The following is a 20,660-nucleotide window of genomic DNA, read 5'->3' as shown; positions in this document are numbered from 1 at the left end:
AACTCTGTCGGCCGCCCCCATGATGGAAATAAACCCTGGGTCGATTTCGCCCATCTCCGTGCCGTTCTGCGGTATTTCCAGAAGGATCAACAGGTATAAGGCGTCCATGCGAAGAACTTCTGGTCGTTTCTTGCATATGCAACGCATGCGAAGGTTTTCCTACACACTCGTGCGCTGAATAGCGAGCCACTCGACCTCGTTCCTGCGATAACCTTGCCACAGCATTCGTCGAGAGCAGGAGGTCCGTGGACGGCTGAACACGCTGAGTCGGTCCCGTGCGCCTTAATATCGCCAACACCCTTGGCCCTGGTGTTGCGACATCTTGGGCTTGCGCCATCCCATATCCGCAATCGGAATCGTTGATAACGATGGAATTTGGTTCACACAGCCCCTGCATGGACGCGAAACGCAGTATCGCATCACCAAGACAATGCGGCTCTTTTTCGGCGCTTTTGTCTTCCAAGACGGACTATAATAGCTTCGCCCTTGTAGCCCGAACCTATCACTCGAAGTCAGCTAAGCTACATGTGTAGGCCTTCCGTGATTAGTGATGGCTGTTGACACTCTATACCCGGATAGTAAGGTACGATTGTGGGAATAAGAGATTAGTGAATGGATTCATGGACTATGCTACGTGGCTGTCCGAGTTAAACAACTTGAAGTCGCTCAGGTAGAGTCGTGAACCGCGTCATCGACGATGGTCGCAACTCTATAACCGAATGCAACCCAACAAACCGCTGGAAAGCCTATCTAGTCCCAGTAACCAGGAACCAAAGCGTGGCAAAATACAGCACTCGTCATCGTAGAGACGATGTCGCTAAAGATGTCCGTTTAGACCTTGGGCTCAGCGTGGACATTCTCGACATGACCGTGGTCGTGGCCGTGACGTCCGACCTTGAGGTTGCCGGCCTCAATGTCGCGGGTGACACGGTCGAGACGCGACTCAACCTTGCCAGCCTTCCAGGCAGGAAGACCAGAGTCGAAAACATCGTCCATCTCTTCAAGGGTCTTGCCCTTAGTTTCTGGGGCAGTCAGGAACATGTGGATGAAGGCAACGGCGTTGAAAGTTCCGAAGATCATGTACATCTTCCAGTTGATGGACCACAGAAGAGGGGGAACGGCAAAAGCAAGAATGCAGTTCCAGCTCCAATTGGCGGCGGTAGCGAGCGACACGGCCTTCGCGCGAACCTTGGCAGGGAAGATCTACAGAGGTAGAACAAGTCAGTGTACGTTTCATATGCATCCCTTACAGTAAGAACTTACCTCGGACGGATATGTCCATGACGTTGGGCCCCATGTGGTCGCAAACGTGGCCACGAAGAGGTATGAGCAAGCGACAATACCCTTGGAAACGGCGCTATGCTCACGAGGTACCACCCAAGAGATGTCTTTGTCAGCAGTGTCTGGGTTGGGAATACCGTAGGAAGCCTGCAGAGCACCTGTAGTGTACAGCCAAACAGCCATCATGAAGGATCCGCAGAGGAGAGCAGGCCGACGACCGAACTTGTCGAGGTAGAGGATAGCTGGTAGGGTCATGGCGACGTTGATGATGTACTGAATTGACGCAGTAAGGAGCTCATCGGCAATACCGGCTCCACGCATGATGAAGACGATGTAGTACATCATGATGTTCATACCGCAAAGTTGCGACCACATCTGGATGGACATACCAAGGATGACACGCTTGACAATGCGAGGCTTGGCCAGGGCGGCGAAGCTAGTCTCAGCAATCTCACGCTCGAACGCAAGCGCCTCTTCGATCTCCTTGTATTCGGCAAGAACCTTGGGGTGGTTGACGTTGCCGGCGCCGTGGAGGTTGGCAAGAACCTGTAGCGCCTCCTCCCAGCGGTCCTTGGAAGCCAGCCACCGAGGGGAGCGAGGGAAGAAGAAGAATCCGATGAAGAGGATAGCACCAGGAACAGCTTGGACACCCCATGGGATCCTAAAGGCCGCAGTGCTCTGGTTCGGATTTTTGACGCCTCCATCGACGAAGGAACAGCCGTATTGGATGAAGTATTGGATCAAAATACCCCAGGTGATAGCCTACGCGGAATTAGCTTGAGATCTAGCCTTTATCGAAGAGTGACATACCCATTGTTGCAAAGACACTACTCTACCTCGGATCTCTTTGGGCGCAATCTCGGCTTGGTACACTGGAACGATGGCGGAACAGATACCGATGGCGTACCCACCAATAAGACGACCAACACAGAGGAGAGCAACGCCGTTGGAGGCGGCCTGCAGAATAGCGCCAACAATCCAGATGAGGGCGGCGATTTGTACAGCGTTCCTACGCGAAAGTCGATCGGCGAGGAAAGAGGAAGACAGAGCACCAACGAGAGAACCTGCAGGCATCGACGCAGTGATACCGCCTTGGCGAGTACCGCTAGGGTTGCCGAAGTAGTTCTTGTAGGCGGGAGTACCCAGCGCACCCGACATCGACGAGATGTCGAAACCGAAGAGGATACCTCCAAGCGCGGCGAAGCCGCAAATGGCGTAGACATTGTAGATTTGTGGGAACTGTAGCGCCGTTGTCAGCGAGTGCACTCAGGAGCAATTGGGAGAACGAGGACATACCTTCATCTTGCCAAGTCGCTGTGACCAGTATGGGTTGATAAAGTTATGGGGCGATGTGAGAGAGAGGACAGTCAAGAGCTGGGAGGCTGCAGATTTATGGTCCCAAGAGCGCGGAGAGAGCGCGTGATCCTAATGGATGTAGTCTGTGCGGAAAGTCTTGGGGTTTAGTATTCACTACAGCACTCTTTACCGCCCGATTGTAGCCTTGCTGACGGGAGATGTGGTTGGTTACATATGAGAGCGTTGTGACCCCGCAAACGGGTGTTGAACAAGGGCTTACGCAGATCCTACAGAAAACCGGCAACATGTCCTGGGGTAGTGCATGGCTGGGTGGCCCCCATAGTGGTTGTGCATAATGGCATCCAATAGGAGCAAATTCGACGCCGTGTTGGTTTCCAGTGCAATGGCACCTGCCAATACTACTCCGGCCCCGTGCTGTCGCACTGGCAAGGCGTCCAAGTAGTAAAGGCCAGTAATGTTGTGGAATGGAAACCGCCCTGATGTGCGTGGCAATCTGCAGGTGTAGAGACATGGACATGAGATACAGCAGATACTGGTTTGTTGTCTCGGACCATAATTCAATATGGAAAATCATCCGCGGATCATAAGCTTCGTGTTCCAACCACACTCAAGGATCAGGTACTCGGTTCCGCTGCGTTCAAACACTCGACTTCTGACATGTTGCAGGTGGTGTTCTGCGTTTGCCGTGGCCATCAACTGTAAAGATAGACCGAAGCGTGAATCCTGCGCTGGCCACAAGCCTGGGCAGAGGCGCGGCAATCGCACGATCATCTCGCGACCACGGTGAAGGTGGACTCCTAGGAACATACTTATTAGGTCAACTTTTGACATTGGCAACACGTAGAAGCAATGCGATAATGCTTTTCAAACCCCCAGACATAGAGTGCTGTCTAAAATACGCGCAAAGTGCTGTGGTTTTCGAGATGAGATGGCAAGAGAGGCCAGGAGGTTGCGATCGCGCGACGTAAGAGGCGGGAGGCGCCAAGCATGCAGCGGCGCCGCCAACCGTCGACCCCAGTTCTCGGCTGGCTTTACTCCGCCCTGGAAAATCTAACACCAGCCAACAGTTCGATCAAAACAAAATTGTGGCGTTTCTCTGTAGCGACTGCCTATACGGACGAGCGCACCGAATGCTGTTTCGAGCAACACAGCCGGTGATGCCATTCGCACCCAGTTCCAAGGCCTCTTTGCTGACAGGCGTGCGCAGCATTGTGGCTCGGTTTCGAAGTCGGCGAAGCCAAGATGAGATCCAAGGAGAGCAATTTCACCAAGATGCGGGGCACGGAAAGGACTACTGCATCTTCAAGGTGCCTTAGAGATACCCATGACCGCCGCGCAGATGAGCCTGAGCACAACCAGCAATTCCGTCCATATAGAATGGTAAGAAGCGGCCACTACCTTCTCGTTTCTTCTAGAGCTTCCGCCCTTGGAAGACGTACGACGTGCCATTGCAGCACAAGCGTGCTCCTTTTGGCGGCAGTTCGCGTCGATGAGATCTTAGCAGCTCTTGTGTAACTCGGGGCGTTCTCCAGATGATACTGATTCCTGATTAACGCCGGGTCGTGTATCTTCGCTTTCCAATATGGCATCTACTGTCGAGCCCACGCCATATGAGTGTAAAAGGGGAGTAAGAGTTGGGAACAAAACGCGACTGCTGGCCAAGTATACCGAGCATAGCGACGGACGCATGCGAATATTGCCTTGACAGCCTGACGGGATCTAAGGTAGGTCTCGGAGCCTGGCTATTGACTGTCCAGCCTGTACTACATTTCAATACGTTGATGTGGTGTGATAATAAGCTCACCTCCATCAGCCATCCTGTGTGGGTCCTAGACATTGTTACAATGGTTCCACGATCCCGAGCTTAGCTTAAACCTTGGGAAACAGGGCTTGTCCGACATGGATGGTCTTTCTCGAAGATTCCTAGATAGGTTTGTGACCAAACAGATGACACCCGTCGAGCCGATACCCTTCGGTAATCTGAGGGCTGTGCTGCAGGTATCTCATAGCTAAGTCTTGTCATACAAAGGCGCTACGGACATGAGTTCGGATTGTCGCCACACAATGAAGTCGGACGTCTCGCAATATCCAGTCCAATTTGGTTTGAGCCCAGACCATCGGGCTGAAGGTATCCTTGGATTGTAGGCAAGTGGACTCATCCATCACCGTGCAGCCTTCATGTCGGCATCACTTTCGAAAGAACATCAGAGACATTGGCTACATAATACGGCCTATCTCGTTGGGTTCAGGCTCCGCCATGAGAACCTTCTGTTATCGCATTACCTCCTTAACTGACTCTGAATAGTCTGGAACGCTTGTCAGCACTTTCGAGCAGAATCCCGGCTTCCTGATTGAACCTGCCAACTTCCGCCATCTCCGGCGACATCCACATCCGCTTCGCTTCGCTGCGAAACTCGGACCTCAATATTAAAACATCCCTTAAGTTTGCATATTCACCCATGGTCGTCTCCACGCTCATCTCTCGAAAAAGCAACTTGAGTACCTCTCAGGTCTCCAAGTTGAAGCTTCCGCCTTCTATTCGCTGCTCACCGCGAGTAAGCGAACCAGTAGCACGACGCGACACCACACCACCCCCCAATCGCAACGCGCATCACAGTATCGCACACTTATAGCCTCATCACAGACCAACGTCATCTTGGAAAACGATGTTTTCGAGTCGTACCGCACCCAGACTCTATCGCTGCTTTCCTAGTTGGGCCTTGACTATTGGGCTGGCGGAGATGGAAGAGTGACAGTCCTGCATCAGATCGCGTGGGTGGACCTGCTGACGCGGGCAGCTGCCCTTGCTATAAACATGACAAGATGTCATATGCCTACATGTACTTGCCAGTACGTATTGCGCATCAAAACCACGACTCCGATATACTCGTCATCGGCTTTCTCGACGTCGAACCGCCATCAAACCAGCAAAGCGACAAAGCCAACGCCATCCTTTCATCAACTTGTTGAGGCTTACCGTGGCGAACCGCACAAGACCGTCAGCACGCGTGCAACGGGCCGCAGCTGGTGCTAGTCCCACCAATTATCACGACGTCAGTATCACTGGCCATTGACATCGGCAAACATCATATATCCCGCTCCCAAACTTCCAGCCTGTTGGTGGAGTTTGGAAGAGGCAAACAACGAGGACGCATCGCGCACTTCCTTATCGGGAAGTAAGCGTAGGGTTTCCAGCCGGTATCGCAGTCGCCGAGATTTGTCGACAGACTTGGGCACAGGCGGTGAAGTACACCGTGCTTACACCTGTGAGAATCGAGTAGAAAGCGCGAACGGCTGACCCCCGGAACACTCGAAATATATCACCCATGCAACGGCCGATGATAGATTTATCATCCAGTACACTACGGGACTTTTAATACTCGGATATCCTGATATCTTGACAACTACCCTCGCCCTCTTCCTTCTTCCGTCGGGTCTCCACCGCTGCATAGCCGATAAGATTTCGCTCAAACATATACCATCCCAGCACACTATCACCACGAAAAACGACAGAGCTACCATGCCACATCACATCACCAACAGCGTCTTCGCACGCACTAGCCTAACAACCTGTGACGTCTTCGTCATGGCTCTCGCACACTTGGGTCCAGGAACAGCGCCATCACCCGAAGAGCTAATCGCAGCAGCGAGTCCCTGGTTCTTGGACGCGGAAACAGTCTGGTGGCGCAAGTTCCTCAACGGCACAGGCTGAAATTCAACTCTATTGAGGCTATGCCATCAGAAAACGTTTTTGCTTTACTGGAATTGGCCAAGGTATTCACGCTCCCCAAATATATTTGAGTCTAGTACGGCGCCTTCAACACAGCATGCACATACGTCTTCGTGCATTCAGTCGCATTGCCCCTCCAGCTCAAGACCTCGTTACTCAAAGCGCCTTCACATATTGTCCAGCCCTCTCTCTGGCCATCCACCGTCAAGAGGTATCCCTCGTCCAACGCGATATTGCCTGCTGGCTGCACCGAGGCGAGGAATTGCAACTCTGATCCAGTTGTCACAACCGTACTGTTGAAACGGGAATACGTGTTGCCGAAGGGCGCCAACGCGATGGTGGATAGTGTGCCGTCTGCCAGGGTGAAGTTGGGGAGGGATCCGTAACCGGGGCCTGTGAGGCGGAGGAGAAGAGCGGGTTGGTGGAAGGGGTCCTGTGCGACGTTAGATATTACGATGGGTTGATTCGGATGGTCGCTATAAAGACTTACGAATAACGAGGTGGCGGATACAGCTTTGAGTTCGGAGGTATTCGCACTGGCGTCTATTTGCGAGGTGGTGACGAGCAGGAAGTTGGTCAGATCTGTCGGCAGCGCAGCGCAGATGGATGCGCTCGCAATGGCGAAGGAGAGAAGAGATGAGAAGCGCATGTTTAGTTGTGATAGCAGTATCGAAAGATCAGAAAGCACACGAATGACTTGGTAACGGCAGAAATGTTAACGAAAATGTTTCGAAACAAACCCAACAGCGTCCCACCCCTCCTACCTATATACCTCCAACCTCCCACCCGCGACACCGGGACCGAAACCCTGCACGAAGAAAACCGACGATCCCACGTCCCACAAACTATGCATGTATACCATCATAGGCCACGGCGCGATCTATCAAGCACGTTTACACGTAAAAAGGGTAACCTACCTGAAGCTTTTCAGCCACCCAATCGCCCGCCGTAGCTCGCCACGACCCTGCCGATCAGTCTATGCGCATCCCTGCATGTACAGCTGGGAAATGCGTTTGTTAAGCTTGAGCGTTCGATGTCAGGGACCAACGGGACGGGGATGGGTGGGGGATGCGAAACACAGGGTTAGCTAGGACTTTGCATGTCGGCTGGTTTGCTGACGTGTGGAGAAGTGTTATTCGAGCCACGAGTTGTAGAATTCGATGCCAGGCTGAGCAAACAATATTGCAATGTCAGACTTGGGATTGGGGAGGTTGCTTGGAATGGAGGCATGGAAATGCTGTGGCTGGTGGGGGATCTCCACTGCGTCATCGCATTGTCGCGTGACTAGCGTGGCCGTATGAAGCCTAGTTTTGCCGGTTGGCTCCACCCAGCACCCGTGGACTTGTGGCGACGCGACGAGGTTGTGGTGCCCGGGTTGTCAGGTCTCCTTGAGTGGATGGGGGAGTAAGGTAGGTACGGAGTACCGCGTGTCAACACTATCATGGTAGTCTCAGGATAATACGAGGGCATGGCGGTCACAGTCGGTGGCAAGTAACGCAACACCAGAGTCAAACATTACTGACCAGAAGAGAGCGGATTGGAGAAAGAACATTAGCATGTTTTTGTCCTTCTTTGCTACTATCAAAGGTATCATACAGAGTGCTCGACTGAAACTTGGGTATGCCGAGCGCCCGCCAACGCCAAAGTAAATGCCGATTTGAACGAATCGTGACCTGTGTCTCCGCTGATGCACATTACCCTACTATCCTTATACTATGCCCTATCCTGTGATGACCAGTCCGTCTAAGCAGGAGTTGCGATCGCACCATCGCCTAGTACCCTCGCGACGAGGATGTATAGCATCATCGCTCCGAGGACGATCCTCCACTTGTTGCGGCTCAGCCAGCCCTGACCTGCATCGCGTGCTATTTGCGCTGCATCCTGAACGACCGTTGCGCTTGTGCCGGGGCGTCGTCGCAGGCCGGAGACGTCGGGCGAGCAGGCTGGCTGCTGCGAGGGGGTTGGTGCTGCCGGCCGTGGTAGGCCCGTGAGGGGGTCGATGCGGTTCTCCTTCATCCACTTGAGATTCTCCTCGTCCACGTCTGGCCACTCGTGTCTGAACTTTGCGCCACCATCTCCAGCCCGGATGTTGCCGTTCTGGCGACCACCGGCGTTATCTGACCCAGATGCTTTGCTGCCACCGCCTGTGCTGTTCCACCACCGTGTGCGCTTGGCGAAGAGTTTCCGCTCTGCTTCTGATGCCCGGACGCTACCCGTGGTAATCTCGTCACTGGTCATGAAACTCAGCAGGCCCGTCAGAATCGTGCTGACTTCCCATGCGGGGTTGAAGCTCTTAGGGTGAAAGTCGGAGATGCTGAGGCACAGCCGGCTGCTGGGTTGGAATCGACCGGATGGTGTGTGCATGCGGATTGCGGGCGGCGCAAAGGGGTAGTCGGGCGGGAAGTTCAGAGTACCCCAGTACTGGCCGCCGTGGTAGGGTGTGTCTGGTGGGCCGGTGATGATGTAGTGCCATTCTAGGATGTTCCTATCCGAAGGGTGTGCGGTAATGAATGGCGGTGGTGATTTGGAGATGGAAGCATATTCTCTTGTGAGGCGCTTGGTGGCTGCTGGCGTCGCCATGGTATGTGAATGTGGGGGAAGAGTGAGTGAGTGGGTGGTTGGGGTAGTCGACGTGTTCCTGGGCGGAGATAGTTGACGTCGACTATCGGATGCGCTGTATAGGTGGCCACCAGATAACAGTGCAGAAGGCGTGGCACGTTTTTCAGTGATTACCCCGCGATAGACAAAGGATAAGAATCACAAAGGCAGGCGCGATAGGTGAATTAGGTCGTCGGTGAAAGAGTTCGGGTCGCACGTCCAGACGGCCTTGGAACAGTTGGAGAGTAAGCGCACGTGCATCCGCCGCCCGCGGCGATCCAAAGTTCAAGGTTTCTGAACAACGCCAAGCATCACGCACGCAGACACAGACAGCCCAATGGCTTCGCCGCATGAAGACGATGTGAGTAGACGTGCATCATGATAGTAACGGCACATCGCTAATTGGGCCCCAGGTCTTCGAAAGGCTCAAGAACAAGACGGACCTGAACGAGCAGAAGCGCCAGCAGGATGAGCTCAATGCGCGGCTCTACGCCCAGCAGCAGAGGTCGAAGGAGAGGCTGGGAGAGCTGGTATGCATTCTGGGACATTCAATTGGGGCTGTTGCTGAGGCTGTGCTAGATTGAAGACAACTCGTCCCTGCCTGTGACAATATCGTCGGTCCGCATCCTCCACGCCAACCGCACACGAAGAAGCTTCCTCGAACGAGTAGTCGACCCCCTGCTGAGCGCAAACCGGGACCAGCCATACTCTCTCGAAGATGCGATAAAGGAAGTTGGCGAAGCTACCGATAAGCTCAACCGCTTTGGTACGTTAACATGCGACGGAGGGGCTCACATTTGTCTAACAACGGCTAGGTATCTTCAAATCGCCAATATCAGTCTACCTCGACCGTCCGAACCAGACCATCGCTTCTTCCTCCCCCACGGATGTTGACGTGTACATCTCGGCCCAAGAGCGCGGCAACTACACCATCAAGACCGGAACCGAAGCTGGAGCCTCTGAAGCCGATGCCTACGTCCACGCAGAACTTCGAAATCTGCTTGGTGGAGCCGAGACGCTGAACGCACACGGGTCGCTGGGCACGCGAACACGGTCGGCCTACTCCCTCGCCTTCGACAGTCCCATCCTTAGCAACCCCGATCTCAAGTTCCAGGTCAACGGATTCGCGAGTTCGACACTGAAGAGCTGGGCAAGCCATGAGGAGGTCCTCAAGGGCGGAAACTCAAAGCTACTATGGAGGATGAAGAACGGTGCGACACACGAATTCGGCTACTCTGGCATCTGGCGACAGGTGACTAGTCTGGCTGAGAACGCATCGCCCTCTGTTCGCGCAGATGCCGGTGACTCATTCAAGTCGAGCATCTCGCATACCTGGGTCAACGACAAGCGCGACTATCCTCTCTTGCCTAGCAGCGGTTACTTCTTGAAGACCGTATCCGAACTTGCAGGTTGGGGACCGCTGAAGGGCGACACCGCATATTGGAAGTCAGAGGCAGAGTCGCAAGTCGCTCTCCCCTTCGGCAACACAGGCATCACGCTTACTGCTGGTCTACGTGGTGGACTTCTCTACCCTATGGCTCTGGGCGGAGAGAGCCAACCCCAGGCCTCGCGCATCAACGACCGCTTCCAGCTCGGCGGCCCCAACAACGTTCGCGGCTTCCGCATCGCTGGTCTCGGTCCTCGTGACGGCGCTGATGCACTAGGTGGCGACATCTACGCTGCTGGTGGCGCATCGCTCCTCCTCCCCATCCCGCGCGTCGGCAAAGAGACTCCTCTCCGTCTCCAAGCTTTCATCAACGGTGGCCGTCTCCTCGCACTCAAGAACCCCAACTCCAAGAAAGAAGACGGATCATTCGGCAGCTCAAGCGACGTAACCGGCGCGATTCAAAAGTCTTTCTCCAGTCTCACCGCCGAACTTCCCAGTGCGGCAGCTGGTCTAGGTCTCGTCTACGCACACCCTGTTGCGAGATTCGAGATCAACTTCTCTCTTCCACTCGTCATGAGGGCCAAGGAGGAAGGCAGGAAAGGACTGAGCTTCGGCGTTGGCATCGAATTCTTGTAGACACAGATCTAGGTGTGTAAATGTGTATTTGTAGGCCGTATAGACTTTCTTCTCGAGCAAGCAGATCACTTCTTTCTCATTCATGTCCATGTTCACATCTCTCGTATTCAGTTCAAAAGTCTACCCCTACAACTCAAAAATCTAACTTCCCACCAACTGCGGCCCCTCAAACACCTTCTGGGGATCATACACCCCCTTGATCCCCACCAACCTCTCATAATGCTCACCCCAATACCTCGAATGCGCATCCGCCTTGGTAAGATTCGTATCCGCATAATTGATATACATGCCAAACTGCTCGCCCTCGCTCGCCTTTTCAATCGCATCGACCCAGCCATTCAGAAACTCCATCATCTTAGGCGTGTACGTCGCGCTGTCGGGGAAAATGCGGTCGTTGAACTGCATCTTGAAGACGGCATTGCGGTGCGAGTATGACGTCTCGTCTGCGGGTACTTTGGAGATGGCGGAGCCGGAGCCACCGTGCATGTCGATGAGGAGGTACCAGGATCGGCCCCGGATGTTGCGCGCGGTGGTGAAGTAGTAGTCTGCGAGGGCGGTCATGGCAGCGGGGGAGAGATACTCTGGCATGAGTGACTTGGCGTAGAAGTTCTCGTGGTAGTCGTATATTTCTGGTTGGGGCAATGGGCCGTTGGAAAAGGATGTCAAAGTGTCGATCCACTTCTTCGTTGAAACTGTACCTGCGCCGCGTCCCTCAAGGGGGATGTTGAGTTTGGTAAGCAGCGGGTTCATGATGGTGTCGAAGGCGCTGCGGTTACCGTAGTATACGCCAGTCAGTTGGTTGGGGAGGAACATGCGCATGTTTAGCTCTGGGGGTTGGTCGTGGATGGTGAAGTTTTGGAGGACGGTCAGGATGTTGGCGAGTTGCGATGTGTTGGATGGGGAGAGGCTGTAGGAGAATACGAGGTTGCTTTCGGGGGCGTCAAACGTTTTGAACTTGAAGTCGGTGACGATGCCGAAGGCGGCGCCGGCGCCTCGTAGGGCCCAGAAGAGGTCGGGGTTGGAGGTTGGTGACGCGGTCACTACGCTGCTGTTGTGGAGGACGACAGTTACAGAGATAAGTTGGTCGAGTGTAAGGCCGTGCAGGCGAGATGACATGCCGTAACCTCCGTGAAGAGTGAGACCGCTTACACCGACACTGGAAAGTGTTAGTACATATATGGTGTTGATGATAAGGATGAGGACCTACCCAGGACATGTTCCGTGGCTGATGGCTTGCTTGCCTTGGTCGTAAAGAGCCAGAGCAATGTTGCCCAGTCTACCACCAGCTCCTATGACAGCTGTGTGTGCTTCTTGGTCAACAGTTACACTGTTGAAGCGACGCATGTCGACAATCAAATGTCCATCTTCGCCTCCAAGACCATGTGATCCGTAGCTGTGGCCTCCGCACTTGGGAGTGACTTGAACACCACTCTCAACTCCGCAAGATACGGCATCTTGGACTTGTTTGACTGTTTGTGGTACAACGTAGGAAGCCGGCTTGAATGGTAAACGAAGATTGAAGGGCTTGATTGCCTGAGTATAGTTCTTAGTGCCTGCAGCATATACAGGAACCTGGCGAGACTCAAGGCATTCGCTCAATGTGGAATTTGCAGCGGTAGTGCAAGAAAAGAGAGCGCAGGCTGCAAACAGCCATGTGTAGTATTCTTTCATCATTCTGGAAGTCGGAAAGTGGCTTGGCTGCCCAGAAAATTCATCCGCTAACGTCCTCGCGATACTTATGGATTGCTTGAATCCTAGAGGTGGATTCTGATGATGAGATACATATTGACCCAATACACTACGGCTGAAGACCCAGAAAACATGTCTGACCAGGAGACATGACTGCGATGAAGGGATGAGAATGCCCAGAGTGGAAACCTTGCTCTTTCCTTGGATCCTTCGTCGGAATCGTGGGGATTCCAAGAGGATTTGGTACTGGTAATAACAGATCTTGCCTCCATCGCACGACAACTTCCAAGCTACGGCTATACCAAGAAGCGGTGGCTTCAGCTTGATTTACCTCTTGGCAAAGATTGGTCGCAGAAAGATTAAGAGATGCCACCTCGTCTATACCCACACACGTGTCCAGGTGCGCTGCAGCCGCATCCACGTACCGACATAGGGCAGCGGCGTGGCGGCTGCATTCCCGGTATAAGGCCTGGCCAAGAGATCTTAACATGCGCGTGCCCGAGATGAAAGACCGAAATGCAAGGCTACTGCAATTTCGCCATGTTGATCAACCTGGGGTCGGCAACCGGCTGAAACGTTGTACCCCTGCTCGAAACATGGCTGTAGATTGCTATATATTGTCCGACGTGCGGCCTTTAACCGGCTTGGACAATCGCATACTCACCGAGGCTGAAGTGGCACCCTCGCTTTCAGCAAAACGCATGATGGAGTCGGTTGTTTAGTCCAAGAGGGTGTAGTCAGGTGTTTCATCGTCGTAGCTCCGAAATGTCGAGTGCGGGCGCGTGACGCAAGGCGGTCTGGTGGAAATGTCAAAGAACACACGTCGAACATACAAAACGATGCTACTTCCCTGTGCTTCAAAGTCAGTAACAGATACATCCTGACTCGCAAACCATACTCATCATGGTCCATTCGCATTCACTCCTTCTACCGCTGTTCGGCACGGCCGCAAGTGCGGCGAACTTGTGGGCGACGCACTACTCCGGCACCATCAACTACCTGTCGTTCAACAGCAATGCCTTGACTCTCAGTAGTTCGGCCTCTACTGGCAACAAGCTGCCTAGTTGGATCACATATGACAGTGCTGGAAAGGCGCTCTATATTCCAGATGAGGTCTTCCAGGGCCAAGGAGGCGGAAACTTGGTATCCTTCTCCACAGGTGCGAACGGCAACGTGACCTCGATCGGAAAGGGCTCTACACCTCAGGGTGTGGTTGCGACAACGCTCTATGGTGGTCCGGATGGAAGAAGCTTCATCGCGAATGCCCACTAGTAAGTCAGCACCATTGAGTAGACAAGGATATTGCTAACCAACCGAAAGCCAAACTTCGCAGTTGACGACCTTCAAGCTGCCATTGACTGGCGGACAGCCGCTTCAGACAATCAAGTACACTGGTAAAAGTGTCAACCCTTACCGCCAAGAAGCCCCCCACCCGCATCATGCTTTTGTGGACCCGTCTGGCGACTTCTTGATTGTACCTGATCTTGGAACCGATAAGATCAGGATCAACAAGATCGACCAGACAACTGGCAATCTTACAGAGTGCGGTGCTGCTTTGCCGCCACCAGGAACAGGACCAAGGCACGGCGCCTTCTGGGCGCCAGCAGGAGCGAACTCGCGCGTTCGCCGGGCTGCAGACGGCACAGTGCTCTTCATCGCCAACGAGCTCTCCAACAGCGTGTCGGCATGGGCGGTGTCATACCCCGCATCGGGAGGCTGCATGTCTCTGACCTTGAAGCAGACGCTCACACCGTACCAAGGCAATGCCACCGCCGTTTCCGGTACCAAGGTCGGTGAGATTAAGGTCAAGGGAAACTTCGTTTACACCAGCAACCGAAACGACAAGAAATTCAAGCCCAACGACTCAATCACCCAATTCAGCATCTCTCCTAACGGAAGCCTGACATGGACTGCCCTCACATCGTCCTACGGCACATACCCGCGTACTTTCGACATCAACAAGGCCGGTGACTTCGTCGCTATTGGTGATCAAACCACTTCGAACGTAGCTATCGTACCAAGAGACCCGGCGACTGGCAAGTTGGGAGAGCGCGTTGCGGACCTTAGGATCGGGGCTGCCGGCATTCCGGAGAACGAGGACGGTCTCAGCGCGGTTGTCTGGGCCGAGTAGGCGTCCACTTGTTGATCGTTGGGACTTTTTGTATATACAATAACTTTCGTATAAATCATAGGGTTGCGCAGGGCTGATTGCGATTTCACAATGACGCGTTCGTCTGCGATGGAGATGTGAAGAGGCAAGAGCGCGTGAAGCTTGAGTGTTGCCAAGGCGCTAACCCGGGTGCCATTTCCTCACGCGTCAAGACTCACACCCATGCCTCCTTGTGCATCCAAAACACGTCTTACTAGCTGCCAAATACGACTCTGTCATCAGATTCATCACGAAAACCAAACATCCGCAGTACTCACTCGCAATACTAGCCTTTAACCAGATCTCATCGAAAGTCTAGTCACACCTGCCGTCCATCAAAATGAAGACTGACAACTACCTTAACCTCTGCCTCGAGCAGGCCGCCAAGTCGCCTTTACGATACCGCCATGGGGCCATCATAGTCCGTGGCGGCAAAGTCATTGGTCAGGGCTACAATGATCATCGCTCTGGCTTCGACGGTGGTGCCTTGAAGACTGGGCGCCTCCCACTGCGCTCCTCGACTAAGCGAGAGTTAGGTATACCGGAAGGCCATGTGAATAAGACGTTTACGCCGTTTGAAAGCATGGGCGGTGGAGGAAAGCTCGCCAACACTCCGTTGTCTATGCATAGCGAGATGATGGCGATTCACTCTGCTCTCTCGGCTTCCAGCACGCTGGCTTCGAGCGCGGTGTCCTCCGAAAAACCGTGCTTTAAACTATCGGGTGATTCTAAACGAAAGTCGCGACTACGAAGGGAAGCAATCAACTCCTATGTCAAAGCCATCTGCGAGGCCGCACTGGCCCAGTCCACCGCGGCCTCTGGCAATGCCCAGTCCGGTGTTCAAGAGTGGCGATTTGAATCCTCTGCATCTGGATCGCGCGAGACTGAACCTTGTGTTTCACGACCAGGAGAAGAACGAGAACGTGGCCTTATCGGAAGCGAACAGTACGGAGAAACACCGCCTGAAGAACGGGAAGAATCATCATCATCACAAGCTTGGCAACAAGTCCAACAATGGACAACACAAACACAGTGGTCGACAACATGCGCGTAGGCAGACCATCGTAGCCCCATGCTACAATCAGTCTCCAACGTCGAGCGCTTCTGAATCGTCTTCGTCGCCGGAAGTGTCATCCAATAAGCGTGATAAAGCAGGAAAGGTGCGTCATCCAAGCTCTGTTATCACGTATGCTGACGATCATAGATTGAAAGACAGAATCCCCCAACCGCCAGGAGTCAGCCAATGCTCATGCCGAAGGGACAGACTGGACAGAGTTCTCGCAATCTCAAAGACAGGACCAAGAGCCCACGTTTGAATGGAGCCGATCTGTACGTCGTAAGACTGGGCTGGCAATGTGCGCCAAAGGTGTGCTGGGAAGAGCCAGACGAAGACGCCGCGACGCTACCTCAATCGCGCCCTGCCACAGGTTCATTGCACGACGAGCTCACCAGTCCAGAGCCGGCGAGGCCAGCACGCACCAAGCACCCGCCGACTCCAACAAAGGACGAGAAGCAACCCACCGTCCTGTCTTCCCGACCCTGCTACCGATGCATATCCTACATGGCGTCTGTGGGCATCAAACGCGTTTTCTGGACCGATGACAAAGGAGGCTGGGAGAGCGCAAAGGTGCGTGATCTGGTCGATGCGCTTGACAACATAGGGTCGCAGTCGCCCACTGATGCTTCGGTGGGACTTAACAGCGTCTTCGTCACAAAACACGAGGTGCTGATGCTGCGCAGGATAATGGGAGAGAGCTAAATTCGGATGCAACGTATACTATGATGACAACATACAGCTTCCGATAGCCTCATGTGTATCTTGATCGCGTTTGCGCTCCAAGCAAGCGGCATCTAAGATCACGCATTCTATAGCAAGCAGATGAGGTGTCTCTACATACAAGTACCTACCTGTCTATCAGCAGAACTGTCATAGTCAATCCAAGCACGATGAATCCAATCCACAATATCCGGTTTAATAATACTTTCCCTGGGCTCCCCGCTGCTGCTCCACCCGATCACGCCCACATAATCAGCCGAGGCTCTTACAACTTCACTGGTGACTCAGTTAACACGGACATCCAAATACAAGACGCGATCGCCACGACCCTCCACTCAGTCTCCGCCAGTGTCCTTGAAGAATTTCTCGGATCTGCGGAAACAGTCCGAACCAAGTTTGAATCCAAGTCTCCGCCTGGTACCCGTATTGTGGTGATGAGGAAAGGGAGCGAGGTTGTAGTAAGACACGACCGACCGAAGAGTGTAATGGTTCATCTCGCTAATACGTCTTTCTACAGGTTGGCCAGTACACCATTTCCGAATCACCACCTGCACCGCCCGAGATCTTTTTCATGAAGATCGTGCGTATGTCCATCAACTCGGACAGAGGCTGGAAGATTACATATGCAGCTAATCGCGACACTTTTCTCAAGAACTGGGATGATGTCTGGGCGGGAAGGATGATTGATTCCGACTCGTCGATCACCCCTCACAGGGCTACCACGAACGAAGACCCAACGATGACAATGATAGCCAGAAGCTTCGCTGACTATTTGATATTGGGCAGGCTATGGGTCGCCTCTGAGTGGCGTCGGACGATCACTGTTGGCTAGGGTATGATTGTTATCACTCGATCAAGCATGTGAAAGAGATACTAGTGTTGTCATCAGATGCTGTGAGCTTCACTGAGATCGCACATATTAACGGTTTCGCCGATCACTCACAAAACATTACTGGTCCCTGGTCTTATCATATATCTATACTTGACCGTCTGTAAGTGCTTTAGAGGAAACTGTCAAACATTGGACTGACGCATCGATGTAGAACCTGCGTCTAGCCATACGAGTGCGCCTGCCTAATCAGGCCGCCGAGTAATTTTCTTTTAGGGGACAGAAACATAACTAATTCCAATGATCGACCGAAAGTGGAGTATCCTCGCTCACCTCGACTTGCGCGTACTGTCATTGCCGTTTGATTCTTCCCTTTGTGGTCCAAGCTTCTGGTGCGGAATCGAAACGATCTTGGACCAAGATTTGCTCCCTGAACTACACACACCAACCTGACAAATCAGACACGATGGTATTTGCTACCAACTCCGACGGCACTTGCGCCGAGCCCGTCGATCTACTCGATCGCCTCCACGATGGTCACGACAATGGTCACGATGATGGTAACGACGCTGGTGTCGACGATGATTACGAGATCGGTGAACACAGTCTCCTTCCCGTACCGTTCCTCAACGTCTATGAGAATTTGCCTGCCAGTGCATCCGAAAACCACCCGCACATCATTGATACAGACCTGTGCTGCCTGGAATTCGCCGACCCGGGGGCCAACTTTGATGTCAAAATTCAGGACGCAGTCGCCACTCTGCTCTACAAGATCTCAAAAGACATTCTGGGGCAGTTCCTCGACAAGCGCACTACATCTTTCAAGCTCGTCCAGTCAATCGAAGGCATCCTCAACAAGGAACTCAAGCTCGTAATTTGGAAGGAGGGAGCTCAAGTCCTCGTAAGTGGTAGTACCAGACACACTTGACATCTCATTGCCATGCTGATAAAAAGTTTCCGTTCAGGTAGGCTCATATCTTGACTTCGTCGAGGCCGACTTTCTGAGATGGAATAACGTCGTTCGTTGCACTGTCAACTCCGATGGCTCTTGGAATCTCATTTCAGCCACCTCTGCGACTGGAGATACTAAACGAGAGCTTCATCATGTATGGTCAGGCAAGTTCATTCGGACCCGCTGGAGCAGCGACATCGAGCGTATGATCTATTGGTGCACAAAGGAAGAAAGTGCCTCAGGTTTCGGGGAGAGCATGATCAACCATGAGTTCTGGGACTGCAAGACAAAGACCAAGTGGGACATCGCGACCACTATGACTGTCTGATACATCTTCATCTTCACGGAGGGTGCAGTACCTACACTCTTCTCCGTTGGCTTACAATTATGCACGAGCTTGGAAGAGGAGAAAACTCTGGTTGAGCCGTTGTTCACGTGAGCTGCCTCATCTACAGTTCAGAGTACCGAGGTAGTCTACAACTTGGAACTTTACTGTCACAAAGCTGTCATCAAGCCATATGTGTTCTGGTGAGTCTGAATTCATTTAAGGCCCAACAATGGCTTTGTTGCTAGTTTCAATAAGCTGCGAGGGCGCGTTTAACAGTGGTCGCTCCTTGATCTCACCTTCGCTTTGTCAATGCAGGCCAGACCGAGCTAGATGGTACTCTCGTTTCTGCAACACAGCAACTTGCTCCAAAGTCTTGCGACTTGTAATCACAGTTCACCACAGAGATGGGTCCTAATCAGTAAGTCACCTCTTTCCTCACCGTCGCGCCTTCCTCCGGCTCTCACCGACCTCGCCCGCTAGCGCTACTAGTGTGACCAGCATGGCAAACGCGCACACTTCACGTATTGCAGCTTCTTTGCCCCTCATCTTTCATCGGTCCCCGCTGAACTTCATACTCACCATTGCTATTTCCTAGATCTCATCGTTCACCAGAAGCTAGCACCTCTAGCTGTTGTACTCATATATCTTGTACCATGCCGGTAACTACGAGATTCAGACGCTTGCAGCTACAACCTTCTGACATTGACACCAATCTCGAACAAGACACACGAGATCACGCACAATCTGTCAACCGCACCGCTACAATGACCACTCATCACGACAGTACTCCCATGGAGATCGACGTCAACAGCATCGGTCTTGCATCACCTGCTGGTACTGACCTTAGCCCCAATTCGCCAGGCAAGAGCGACTCTGGAAGAAGCGACAGTAGCAATCTTTCCTACACGGATGACTTCGAGACCTTGCCTTCAAGCGGTCCGACTAGTCATGCTCATATCCTCGATCTCGGCGAGTATGCTGCATCCATGAAAGAAGAGGGCGCGCTCAAGCTCCAAGATGCCGTTGTCACCGCTCTCTACAGCATCTCGCCTGCCACTCTCAAGTTGTTCGTCAGTCCGACCGTCAACACCTTCAAGGCTGTATTCGGTAAGAAGGACGTTCAGCTCGTCGTATGGCGCAAGGGTCTTGAAGTCTTTGTACGTCATCACACACACCACCGAGCAGACAGTCGCTGACACCCCTCTAGATTGGCACCTTCGAGAACCACACATCCATGAAGGCGTACCGCTTCGAACACGTCGCCGGCTTCCTAATCGGCTACGACGGCTCTTGGCACTTGAAGGTCACTGCCAGTAATGCCTACTCCGCACCCAAGTGGCCAGATGTCTGGGCTGGGAAGTTCGAATGTCATGGCGGCGTCGCGAAGATGACCATTGAGACCGGGGAGACGGAAATGGCGAAGCGCGCCTCGGCTTTGGCGGCTGCTATGATTGATGGCAGGTACTGGGAACTGAAGACTGATGTCAAATTGACTTAACGCGAGGGCGGCATGGGCACCCGAGATCATTCGGAGTTGTTTGGAAGAATATGGTATGGATCTACTTGGCGCTTAATATACGATGTGTCTGGGCGCGTAGGCATTGTGAGAAGATAGCGGGCGACTGCGGTATTTCCACGACAGGTGTTGTGACTTGAAGGAGCTTCACTACTATATAGTCAGCTCGAGCGATCTCGACTGGAGGAAGAGATCTAATGAAGATCGATACACATACTGGTACTTCTTTCCTCTGCTTGCAATCATGTCTTGAAGACCCTCTGAGATTGACTATTGTGCGCGAGTGGCTCGCTGGGAGGCTGCTGGAGCGCTAGCTGTTGGTTCTCTTGGGCGGGTGGAGGTGCATATCAGCAGCCGCATATCCGTGTCTCGAAGAATACGTTGAGCAATTCGGGCGCCCAACGAGACGTTAGATACAGTGCATAAGTGTGCTGTGACCGAGCTGGCCTATTCTTAGAGTAGACGTCCATG

The 20,660-nt window shown here is 53.1% G+C and overlaps 9 protein-coding genes across 9 annotated transcripts; 5 read left to right on the top strand and 4 right to left on the bottom strand.

Annotated features, from left to right (window-relative positions):
• Positions 1 to 831: 831 nt before the first annotated feature.
• MFS1_1 (MFS sugar transporter) lies at positions 832 to 2,583 on the bottom strand (the record flags this gene model as incomplete). The annotated part of the gene is made up of 4 exons (XM_049395402.1): positions 832 to 1,203; positions 1,264 to 2,043; positions 2,092 to 2,520; positions 2,578 to 2,583. The coding sequence occupies 4 exons, from the start codon at positions 2,581 to 2,583 to the stop codon at positions 832 to 834; spliced, it is 1,587 nt and encodes a 528-aa protein (XP_049259266.1).
• A 3,818-nt stretch (positions 2,584 to 6,401) lies between these two features.
• Positions 6,402 to 6,977, bottom strand: J4E88_001732 (uncharacterized protein; the record flags this gene model as incomplete). The annotated part of the gene is made up of 2 exons (XM_049395401.1): positions 6,402 to 6,761; positions 6,819 to 6,977. The coding sequence occupies 2 exons, from the start codon at positions 6,975 to 6,977 to the stop codon at positions 6,402 to 6,404; spliced, it is 519 nt and encodes a 172-aa protein (XP_049259265.1).
• Positions 6,978 to 8,071: 1,094 nt separating this feature from the next.
• Positions 8,072 to 8,908, bottom strand: J4E88_001731 (uncharacterized protein; the record flags this gene model as incomplete). Its single annotated transcript, XM_049395400.1, has 1 exon — positions 8,072 to 8,908. The coding sequence occupies one exon, from the start codon at positions 8,906 to 8,908 to the stop codon at positions 8,072 to 8,074; it is 837 nt and encodes a 278-aa protein (XP_049259264.1).
• A 355-nt stretch (positions 8,909 to 9,263) lies between these two features.
• On the top strand, positions 9,264 to 10,949 carry J4E88_001730 (uncharacterized protein; the record flags this gene model as incomplete). Its single annotated transcript, XM_049395399.1, has 4 exons — positions 9,264 to 9,287; positions 9,340 to 9,456; positions 9,506 to 9,692; positions 9,742 to 10,949. The coding sequence occupies 4 exons, from the start codon at positions 9,264 to 9,266 to the stop codon at positions 10,947 to 10,949; spliced, it is 1,536 nt and encodes a 511-aa protein (XP_049259263.1).
• A 141-nt stretch (positions 10,950 to 11,090) lies between these two features.
• Positions 11,091 to 12,623, bottom strand: J4E88_001729 (uncharacterized protein; the record flags this gene model as incomplete). The annotated part of the gene is made up of 2 exons (XM_049395398.1): positions 11,091 to 12,105; positions 12,157 to 12,623. 2 exons carry the CDS (start codon positions 12,621 to 12,623, stop codon positions 11,091 to 11,093), a joined length of 1,482 nt encoding a protein of 493 aa, XP_049259262.1.
• Positions 12,624 to 13,541: 918 nt separating this feature from the next.
• Positions 13,542 to 14,769, top strand: J4E88_001728 (uncharacterized protein; the record flags this gene model as incomplete). The annotated part of the gene is made up of 2 exons (XM_049395397.1): positions 13,542 to 13,909; positions 13,959 to 14,769. 2 exons carry the CDS (start codon positions 13,542 to 13,544, stop codon positions 14,767 to 14,769), a joined length of 1,179 nt encoding a protein of 392 aa, XP_049259261.1.
• A 358-nt stretch (positions 14,770 to 15,127) lies between these two features.
• On the top strand, positions 15,128 to 16,546 carry J4E88_001727 (uncharacterized protein; the record flags this gene model as incomplete). Its single annotated transcript, XM_049395396.1, has 2 exons — positions 15,128 to 15,793; positions 15,992 to 16,546. The coding sequence occupies 2 exons, from the start codon at positions 15,128 to 15,130 to the stop codon at positions 16,544 to 16,546; spliced, it is 1,221 nt and encodes a 406-aa protein (XP_049259260.1).
• A 907-nt stretch (positions 16,547 to 17,453) lies between these two features.
• J4E88_001726 (uncharacterized protein) lies at positions 17,454 to 18,673 on the top strand (the record flags this gene model as incomplete). Its single annotated transcript, XM_049395395.1, has 3 exons — positions 17,454 to 17,458; positions 17,709 to 18,294; positions 18,359 to 18,673. The coding sequence occupies 3 exons, from the start codon at positions 17,454 to 17,456 to the stop codon at positions 18,671 to 18,673; spliced, it is 906 nt and encodes a 301-aa protein (XP_049259259.1).
• Positions 18,674 to 19,437: 764 nt separating this feature from the next.
• Positions 19,438 to 20,171, top strand: J4E88_001725 (uncharacterized protein; the record flags this gene model as incomplete). The annotated part of the gene is made up of 2 exons (XM_049395394.1): positions 19,438 to 19,830; positions 19,881 to 20,171. 2 exons carry the CDS (start codon positions 19,438 to 19,440, stop codon positions 20,169 to 20,171), a joined length of 684 nt encoding a protein of 227 aa, XP_049259258.1.
• Between the last annotated feature and the right edge of the window lie 489 nt (positions 20,172 to 20,660).

This window comes from Alternaria novae-zelandiae (assembly GCF_023758075.1).
Source record: "Alternaria novae-zelandiae strain BMP 2774 chromosome Unknown scaffold_2, whole genome shotgun sequence".
Classification (NCBI taxonomy): domain Eukaryota; kingdom Fungi; phylum Ascomycota; class Dothideomycetes; order Pleosporales; family Pleosporaceae; genus Alternaria; species Alternaria novae-zelandiae.
This window is presented reverse-complemented; position numbering and strand designations above follow the sequence as displayed.